Source organism: Lethenteron reissneri, chromosome 66, assembly GCF_015708825.2.
Source record: "Lethenteron reissneri isolate LAM-NWPU_2019-01 chromosome 66, ASM1570882v1, whole genome shotgun sequence".
Taxonomy (NCBI): domain Eukaryota; kingdom Metazoa; phylum Chordata; class Hyperoartia; order Petromyzontiformes; family Petromyzontidae; genus Lethenteron; species Lethenteron reissneri.
Window position 1 is genome coordinate 3,704,018 of NC_083844.1, and position 9,991 is coordinate 3,714,008.

General features: G+C 58.7%; 2 protein-coding genes across 2 annotated transcripts in view; both read left to right on the forward strand.

Annotated features, from left to right (window-relative positions):
* Window positions 1–9,991, forward strand: part of LOC133359975 (uncharacterized) — a 341,563-nt gene that overhangs the window by 241,229 nt on the left and 90,343 nt on the right. The gene's annotated exons all lie outside the window — the stretch shown is intronic.
* LOC133359921 (glycogen [starch] synthase, muscle-like) overlaps window positions 1–9,991 on the forward strand; it is a 52,633-nt gene that overhangs the window by 21,612 nt on the left and 21,030 nt on the right. The window contains exons 3-7 of the mRNA XM_061578481.1: window positions 2,732–2,913; window positions 4,754–4,945; window positions 6,508–6,693; window positions 7,334–7,478; window positions 9,361–9,478. Coding sequence (XP_061434465.1) covers window positions 2,732–2,913; window positions 4,754–4,945; window positions 6,508–6,693; window positions 7,334–7,478; window positions 9,361–9,478 — 823 coding nt within the window. The remainder of the gene's footprint in view (window positions 1–2,731; window positions 2,914–4,753; window positions 4,946–6,507; window positions 6,694–7,333; window positions 7,479–9,360; window positions 9,479–9,991) is intronic.

Sequence of the window (9,991 nt, forward strand, 5' to 3'; positions counted from 1 at the left end):
GTCAAATAATGATTACAAAGACAAAGCTCCCCCGTGTAGCCTCGAGCAGACTGTAGGGGCAAGTTGCTCTTAGCAGCGGCACTGTGGCAGAGTGGGGTGGGTGGCCAGCACCATGCCCGGCCGCCTTTGTCTCCCCTAGATGACTGCTGCTGCTGCGACACCGCTACACATTTGAGGCTGAGTCGACCTAGGGGTTAGCCCAGTTTCCTCCCTGCAGTCGAAACGATTATGATATTGAAAACACCGACCCCGCGTGATCGCAGAGACCGCCCGCAACTTATGTCTGAGACCCCCGCGCGTGGTATCGGACACGTACGCGACGAAGCTGCTCTCTGATTGGCTGAGGCTTGGGGGGGTTGAGGGCGGGGCTTACGGGCAAAGGGCGTGGCTACACTGTCGTGGGCGGGGCCATGGTCCACGCGGATTGGTCTTCGCAGTTGTAGGCGGGGCTACGGTGGGGGGAGGGGCTATGATGTCATGGGTGGGGGGTTACAGGAGAGGGCGCGGCTATGGTCCACGTTGATTGGGCCTCGCAGTTGTAGGCGGGGCTACGGTGGTGGGGGGGGGGCTACAATTTCCTAGGTGTGTAACGGGAGGGGGGGGCATGGTTCTCGCTGATTGGACACGGCAGCTGTGGGAGGGGCTGCCAGACGGGGGAGGGGCTGCGGCTGGAGTGGGTGGGTGGGCCTTGGTCGTCGCTGATTGGGCACAGCAGTTGTGGGAGGGGCTACGAGACGGGGGAGGGGCTACCCTTGGACTCGTGTGACCCCGTCTCATTCATAATAAAACAACGGCGCACCCGCCCCTGACTTGCCAGGTCAGAGGGTTTTAACCTCTGACTTCAGAGGGTTTATTTTTACCTCTAGATTCTAGAAACTCGAGACGCGCCGTTTTCATAAGGTCACCATGTGTGTCTGTGTGTGTGTAAGTGTGTGTGTCTGTGTGTGTGAGTGTCTGTGAGTGTGTCTGTGTGTGTCAGTGTGTGTATGTGTCTGTGTGTGTGTCTATGTGTGTGTGAGTGTGTGTGAGTGTATGTGTCTGTGTGTGTGTGAGTGTGTGTGTGTGTGTCGCTGTGTGTATCTGTGTGTCTGTGTGTGTGTCTGTGTGTGAGTGTGTGTGTCTCTGTGTGTGAGTGTGTGTGTGAGTGTCTGTGTGTGTGTGTCTCTGTGTGTGAGTGTGTGTGTGAGTGTCTGTGTGTGAGTGTCTGTGTGTGTGAGTGTCTGTGTGTGTGAGTGTATGTGTCTGTGTGTGTGTCTGTGTGTGTGTCTCTGTGTGTGTGAGTGTGTGTGAGTGTGTATGTGTCTGTGTGTGTCTCTGTGTGTGAGTGTCTGTGTGTGAGTGTGTGTCTGTGTGTCTATGTGTGAGTGTGTGTCTGTGTGTCTATGTGTGAGTGTGTGTCTGTGTGTCTATGTGTGAGTGTGTGTCTGTGTGTCTATGTGTGAGTGTGTCTGTGTGTGAGTGTGTGTGAATGTCTGTGTGTGTGTGACACACACAGACACACACACCCCAAGGTGAACAGAGAATGGCTCTGACTCCCGGCCACGTAGTTTCACCCGGGCCCGCTCACCATCATGAAGGTCCTTCATGATGGTGAGCAGAGGGTCAGGGACTCCGAAAGCACGAAGAACTACCCAGAGCCCAGGCCTACTGATGGTATCATAGGCCTTGACCAGGTCAATAAAGCAGAGATGTAGGTCTTGTTGGAATTCCCTACACCTCTGCTGGAGCAGACGGACACAAACTATGGCATCTGTGCAGGACCGCCCTTTCCTGAAACCGCATTGGGGCTCCAGAATGGTTCACTACACTATCACCATTCTGGCGAATTGCCCGATGATGCTGGATGCAATTACCAGCGAAACGTCGTGCTACTCAAAACAAATGTGTAAATGTGGTGGTTTCACGCTTCAACACACCGGTGGGCTACAGCAGTGAACTATTTGTCTTTTACAACATTGGAACCTCATTTCCCAGTAAAAAAATATGATAATAGTTTTTTTACCCTTCTATCTGGCAACAAAACTGACACCTTTTTTACAAGGAGTCGTGTTTGCATAGACCACAATACCTGCAGTCATAATGCAGTTTTGTTGCCAGATAGAAGGGTAAAAAACCAATAATCATATTTGTCTTTTGTCAACGTGACACTTTTTTGCTGATTGGCCGTGTCGGGTAGTGGAGGGTCACGACACATTTATACATAACGCGGCGATCTAAACCCAACAACGTTGATTATGAATAATAGTGGTGGCGAAAGGCTACATGTTAAACACACTACACACTCCTATACACTATACTACTATACACTACACTATACACTACACTATACACTACTACACTATACACTACACTGCTATACACTACATTGCTATACACTACACTACACTATACACTACACTACTATACACTACACTACTATACACTACACTACTATACACTACACTACTATACACTACACTATACACTACACTATACACTACTATACACTACACTATACACTACACTATACACTACACACTGTACACTACACTACTATACACTACACTATACACTACACTATACACTACTATACACTACACTCTACACTATACACTACACTATACACTACACTACTATACACTATACACTACACCTCCGCGTAACCGGGGGCGACGGTGATGACGCCTCCCCCCCAACCCCCCCACCCCCACCCCCCACCCCCACCCACTCGCGCCTCTGCGTGTCTGCGCAGTGGGGGGCATCTACACGGTGATCCAGACCAAGGCGAAGGTGACGGCGGACGAGTGGGGTGAGAACTACGTGCTGCTGGGCCCCTACTACGAGCAGAACGTGCGCACACAGGTGGAGCTCATGGAGCCCAGCAACCCGGCGCTCAAGCGCACCATCAACTCCATGAACGCCAAGGGGGTCAAGGTGAGGGGGAGTCGGGTAGAGCCGCGAACTCACGAACTCACGAACTTACTCGCGAAATCAATCACGGACTCGCTCACGAACTCGCTCGCTCAATCATGAACGAACTCTCTCATTTACTCGCTCACTCGCTCACGAACTCGCTCGCTCACGAACTCACTCGCTCGCTCACGAACTCGCTCGCTCACTCACTCAATCACTCACTTGCTCGCTCACGAACTCGCTCACGAACTCGCTCGCTCATGAACGAACAAACAAACTCGCTCACTCACTCAATCACTGACTTGCTCGTTCACGAACTCGCTCATGAACTCGCTCGCTCGCTCACGAACGAACTCGCTCGCTCATGAACGAACTTGCTCATGAACTCGCTCACGAACTCACGAACTCGCTCACGAACTCGCTCGCTCACGAACTCGCTCGCTCACGAACTCACTCACTCGCTCACGAACTCTCTCACGAACTCGCTCACGAACTCACTCACGAACTCGCTCGCTCGCTCACGAACTCGCTCGCTCACGAACTCACTCACGAACTCTCTCACGAACTCGCTCACTCACAAACTCACTCACGAACTCGCTCGCTCACGAACTCGCTCACGAACTCGCTCGCTCACGAACTCACTCGCTCACGAACTCGCTCGCTCACGAACTCGCTCACTCACGAACTCACTCACGAACTCGCTTGCTCACGAACTCGCTCACGAACTCCCGAACGAACTCGCTCGCTCACGAACTCACTCGCTCACGAACTCGCTCGCTCACTCACTCTCTCTCTCACTCGCTCGCTCACTCACTCTCTCACTCGCTCGCTCACTCACTCTCTCACTCACTCACTCGCTCGCTCACATCACTCTCTCTCTCTCACTCTCTCACTCGCTCGCTCACTCACTCTCTCACTCTCTCACTCTCTCACTCACTTACTCACTCACTCTCACTCCATCGCTCGCTTACGCACTCGCTGTTTCACTTACTCACTCGCTCTAACCCCCATCTCTCCCCCCCCTCTCCCCCCCTCTCCCCCCCCTCTCCCCCCTCTCCCCCTTCCCCTTCTCTCCCCCCCTCCCTCTCCACCCCTCTCCCCCCTCTCTCGCCCCCTCCCCCTCTCTCCCTCCCCTCTCCCCCTTTCCCCCTTTCTCTCCCCCCCTCTACCCCCCTCCCCTTCCCCTCCCCCCCTCTCTCCCTCCCCTCTCCCCCTTTCCCCCTTTCTCTACCCCCCTCCCCTTCCCCTCCCCCCCTCTCCCCCCCCCCTCCCCCCCCTCCCCCCCTCTACCCCCCTCCCCTCCTCCCCTCTCTCTCCCCCCCCCTCTCCCCCCTCTCTCTCCCCCCCTCTCCCCCCTCCCCCCCTCTCCCCCCTCTCCCCCCCTCCCCCTCTCCCCCTCTCCCCCCCCTCTCCCCCCCTCTCGCCCCCCTCTCCCCCCTCTCCTCCCTCTCCCCCCCTCTCCCCCCTTTCCCCCCCTCCCCCTCTCTCTCCCCCTCCCCCCCTCTCCCCCTCTCTCCCCCCCCTCTCTCTCCCCCTCCCCCCCTCTCCCCCTCCCCCCCCTCTCCCCCCCTCCCCCCCTCTCCCCCCTCTCCCCCTCTCCCCCCTCTCCCCCCTCTCCCCCCCCTACCCCCCCTTACCCCCCTCACCCCCCTCTCCCCCCCTCCCCCCCTCTCCCCCCCTCTCCCCTTTCCCCCCTCTCTCCCCCTCCCCCCCCTCTCCCCCCTCCCCCCCCTTACCCCCCTTACCCCCCTCACCCCCCTCTCCCCCCCCTCCCCCCCCTCTCCCCTTTCCCCCCTCTCCCCCCCTCCCCCCCCTCTCCCCCCCCTCTCCCCTCTCCCCCCTCTCCCCCCCCCTCCCCCAGGTGTACTGTGGCCGCTGGCTGATCGAGGGCAGCCCCCTGGTGGTGCTGTTCGACGTGGCGTCTGCCGCCTGGAGTCTGGACCGCTGGAAGTCGGAGCTGTGGGAGGCGTGCGGCATCGGCGTGCCCTGGTTCGACCGCGAGTCCAACGACGCAGTCCTCTTCGGGTTCCTCACCGCCTGGTTCCTCGGCGAGGTGAGGCGGTGGTGGTGGTGGTGGTGATGGTGGTGGTGGTGGTGAGGTGGTGGTGGTGGTGGTGAGGCGGTGGTGGTGGTGAGCTTGGTGGTGGTGGTGGTGAGGTGGTGGTGGTGGTGATGGTGGTGGTGGTGGTGAGGTGGTGGTGGTGAGGAGGTGGTGGTGGTGAGGTGGTGGTGGTGGTGAGATGGTGGTGAGGTGGTGGTGGTGGTGGTGAGGTGGTGGTGGTGATGGTGGTGAGGCGGTGGTGGTGGTGGTGGTGATGGTGGTGGTGAGGTGGTGGTGGTGAGCTTGGTGGTGGTGGTGGTGAGCTTGGTGGTGGTGGTGGTGAGTTGGTGGTGGTGATGGTGGTGGTGGTTGTGGTGGTGACCTTGGTGGTGGTGGTGGTGAGGTGGTGGTGGTGATGGTGGTGGTGGTGGTGAGGTGGTGGTGGTGAGGAGGTGGTGGTGGTGAGGTGGTGGTGAGATGGTGGTGGTGGTGGTGGGGGTGAGCTTGGTGGTGGTGGTGGTGAGGTGGTGGTGGTGATGGTGGTGGTGGTGGTGAGGTGGTGGTGGTGGTGAGGAGGTGGTGGTGGTGAGGTGGTGGTGGTGGTGAGGTGGTGGTGAGATGGTGGTGGTGGTGGTGGGGGTGGTGGTGGTGGTGGTGGTGAGGCGGTGGTGGTGGTGGTGAGGCGGTGGTGGTGGTGGTGAGGTGGTGGTGGTGAGGTGGTGGTGAGGTGGTGGTGATGGTGGTGATGGTGGCGGTGGTGGTGGTGATGGTGGTGAGGTGGTGGTGGTGGTGGTGAGGTGGTGGTGGTGGTGGTGAGGTGGTGGTCAGGTGGTGGTGAGGCGGTGGTGGTGGTGAGGTGGTGGTGGTGAGGTGGTGGTGGTGGTGAGGTGGTGGTGAGGCGGTGGTGGTGGTGAGGTGGTGGTGGTGGTGGGTGGTGGTGAGGCGGTGGTGGTGGTGGTGAGGTGGTGATGGTGGTGATGGTGGTGAGCTTGGTGGTGATGGTGGTGATGGTGGTGATGGTGGTGGTGGTGAGCTTGGTGGTGATGGTGGTCGTGAGGTATGTAGTTAAACGTCACCGCCCGGATCCTTGGGGAGGTGAGAGAGAGAGAAACCCACGACCTCCTGTAGACCAGGCGAGGTAGTCAACATCTCATCACGGGGAGAGAGAGACCCACGACCTCCTGTAGACCAGCCGAGGTAGTCAACATCTCATCTCTGTCTCTGTGTGTCTCTCTGTCTCTCTCTGTGTGTCTAGGTGTCTCTGTGTGTCTCTGTGTGTCTCTGTGTGTCTCTCTGTGTCTCTCTGTCTCTCTGTGTGTCTCTCTGTGTCTCTGTGTGTCTCTGTGTACCTCTCTGTCTCTCTCTGTCTCTCTGTGTGTCTCTGTCTCTCTGTGTGCCTCTGTCTCTCTGTGTCTCTCTGTCTCTGTGTGTCTCTCTGTGTCTCTCTGTGTCTCTCTCTGTCTGTGTGTGTGCCTCTGTCTCTCTGTGTGTCTCTCTGTCTCGACGTATATAACCGCTTGTCTCTGTGTGTCTCTCTGCGTGTCTCCCCCCGCGTCTCCCGCCGCGTTTGCCAGTTCTACGCGCAGTGCGAGGAGAAGCCGTCCATCGTGGCGCACTTCCACGAGTGGCTGGCGGGCGTGGGCCTCGTGCTGTGCCGCGTGCGCCACCTGCCCGTGGCCACCATCTTCACCACCCACGCCACGCTGCTGGGGAGATACCTGTGTGCCGGACACGTAGACTTCTACAACAACCTCGCCAAAGTACACACACACATACAGACACACAGAGACACACACACACTCACACAAACTCACACTCACACACACTCACACACACTCACACACACTCACACACACACTCACACACACTCACACACACACTCACACACACACTCACACACACTCACACACACTTACACACACACTCACACACACTCACACACACACTCACACACGCTCACACACACTCACCACGCCACGCTGCTGGGGAGATACCTGTGTGCCGGACACGTAGACTTCTACAACAATCTCGCCAAAGTGCGGAGACACACAGAGAGACACACACACAGAGACACACACACTCACACACACACTCACACACACAGAGACACATAGACACACACACACTCACACTCACTCACACACACACAGAGACACACTCACACACACACTCACACACACACTCACACACACACAGAGACACACTCACACACACTCACACACACACTCACACACACACTCACACACATACTCACACACACGCACTCACACACTCACTCACTCACACACACATACGTGTGTGTCTGTGTGTATCTGTGTGTATCTGTGTGTGTGTGTGTGTATCTGTATGTATCTACGTATGTATCTATGTCTGTGTGCGTGGCGTCTGCGCGTGCGCCAGTTCGACGTGGACAAGGAGGCTGGCGACCGCCAGATCTACCACCGCTACTGCATGGAGCGCGCCGCCATGCACTGTGCACACACCTTCACCACCGTGTCGCAGATCACGGGGGTCGAGGCACAGCACCTGCTCAAGAGGAAACCCGGTGGGTGGTGGGTGGTGGTGGGGTGGGTGGGTGGGTGGTGGGTGGGTGGGTGGGGTGGTGGGGTGGGTGGTGGGGTGGTGTGGGTGGGTAGGTGGTGTGGGTGGGTGGGTGGGTGGGTGGGTGGGTGGGTGGGTGGTGGGTGGGTGGGTGGTGGAGTGCGTGGGTGGTGGGGTGGGTGGGTGGCGGGTGGATGGGTGGGTGGTGGAGTGCGTGGGTGGTGGGGTGGGTGGGTGGTGGGTGGGTAGGTGGTGGGGTGGGTGGTGGGTGGCTGGGTGGTGGTGGTGGGGTGGGTGGTGGTGGGGTGGTGGGGTGGGTGGGTAGGTGGCGGCCATGCACTGTGCACACACCTTCACCACCGTGTCGCAGATCACGGGGGTCGAGGCACAACACCTGCTCAAGAGGAAACCCGGTGGGTGGTGGGTGGTGAGTGGGTGGGTGGGTGGTGGGTGGGTGGGTGGGTGGTGGGTGGGTGGTGGGTAGGTGGGTGGGTGGTGGGTAGGTGGGTGGTGGGTGGGTGGTGGGGTGGGTGGGTGGGTGGGTGGTGGGTGGGTGGGTGGTGGGGCGGAGGTGGGTGGACCGGGCCTCTGGGACAGAGTAAGACGACTCGGGGAGACCCAGAGACCCGGTCTCCCTGAGTCTCACTCTGACCCAGAGACCCTGTCTCCCTGAGTCTCACTCTGACCCAGAGACCCTGTCTCCCTGAGTCTCACTCTGACCCAGAGACCCGGTCTCCCTGAGTCTCACTCTGACCCAGAGACCCAGTCTCCCTGAGTCTCACTCTGACTCAGAGACCCGGTCTCCCTGAGTCTCACTCTGACCCAGAGACCCGGTCTCTGACCCTGAGACCCGGTCTCCCTGAGTCTCACTCTGACCCTGAGACCCGGTCTCCCTGAGTCTCTGACCCAGAGACCCGGTCTCTCTGAGTCTCACTCTGACCCAGAGACCCGGTCTCCCTGAGTCTCACTCTGACCCAGAGACCCGGTCTCCCTGAGTCTCACTCTGACCCTGAGACCCGGTCTCCCTGAGTCTCACTCTGACCCTGAGACCCGGTCTCCCTGAGTCTCTGACCCTGAGACCCGGTTTCCCTGAGTCTCACTCTGACCCAGAGACCCGGTCTCCCTGAGTCTCTCTCTGACCCAGAGACCCGGTCTCCCTGAGTCTCACTCTGACCCTGAGACCCGGTCTCTCTGAGTCTCTCTCTGACCCAGAGACCCGGTCTCCCTGAGTCTCACTCTGACCCAGAGACCCGGTCTCCCTGAGTCTCTCTCTGACCCAGAGACCCGGTCTCCCTGAGTCTCACTCTGACCCTGAGACCCGGTTTCCCTGAGTCTCTCTCTGACCCAGAGACCCGGTCTCCCTGAGTCTCACTCTGACCCTGAGACCTGGTCTCCCTGAGTCTCTCTCTGACCCAGAGACCCGGTCTCCCTGAGTCTCACTCTGACCCTGAGACCCGGTCTCCCTGAGTCTCTCTCTGACCCAGAGACCCGGTCTCCCTGAGTCTCACTCTGACCCAGAGACCCGGTCTCCCTGAGTCTCACTCTGACCCTGAGACCCGGTCTCCCTGAGTCTCACTCTGACCCTGAGTCTCACTCTGACCCTGAGACCCGGTCTCCCTGAGTCTCACTCTGACCCAGAGTCTCACTCTGAGTCTCGCTCTGAACTTCTGTGTCACCGCTGTAAGTAGCCGGCAACGCTGGGGGGGGATGGGGGAAGGACAATGACGCGAAACGCTCAAATCACTCCGACAGAAATGAGACCTCAATGCCGGCGATGACTTCGCTGTCGATTTGGTGGACTGGCCTTGACCGTGAGAGTCACCGCCCCCTCCCTTACCCCCCCCCGCCCCTCCCCCCCACCCCTCCCCCCCCGCCTGTCCCCCCAGACATCATCACCCCCAACGGCCTCAACCTCAAGCGGTTCTCGGCCATGCACGAGTTCCAGAATCTGCACGCCCAGAGCAAAGCTCGCATCAACGAGTTCATCCGCGGACACTTCTACGGGTGAGCGTCACTCACCAGCTCACTCACCCACTCACTCACTCACCTAGTCCACCACTCACTTACCAGCTCACTCACCAGCTCACTCACTCACCCACTCACCAGCTCACTCACCAGCTCACTCACCAGCTCACTCACTCACCAGCTCACTCACCAACTCACTCACTTACTCACTCACTTACTCACCAGCTCACTCACTCACCAGCTCACTCACCAGCTCACTCACCAGCTCACTCACTCATCCACTCACTCACCAACTCAGTCACCCACTCACTCACTCACCAGCTCACTCACCAGCTCACCCACTCACCAGCTCACTCACCAACTCACTCACTTACTCACCAGCTCACTCACCAGCTCACTCACTCACCAGCTCACTCACCAACTCACTCACTTACTCACCAGCTCACTCACCAACTCACTCACCCACTCACTCACCAGCTCACTCACCAGCTCACTCACCAGCTCACTCACTCACCAGCTCACTCACCAACTCACTCACTTACTCACCAGCTC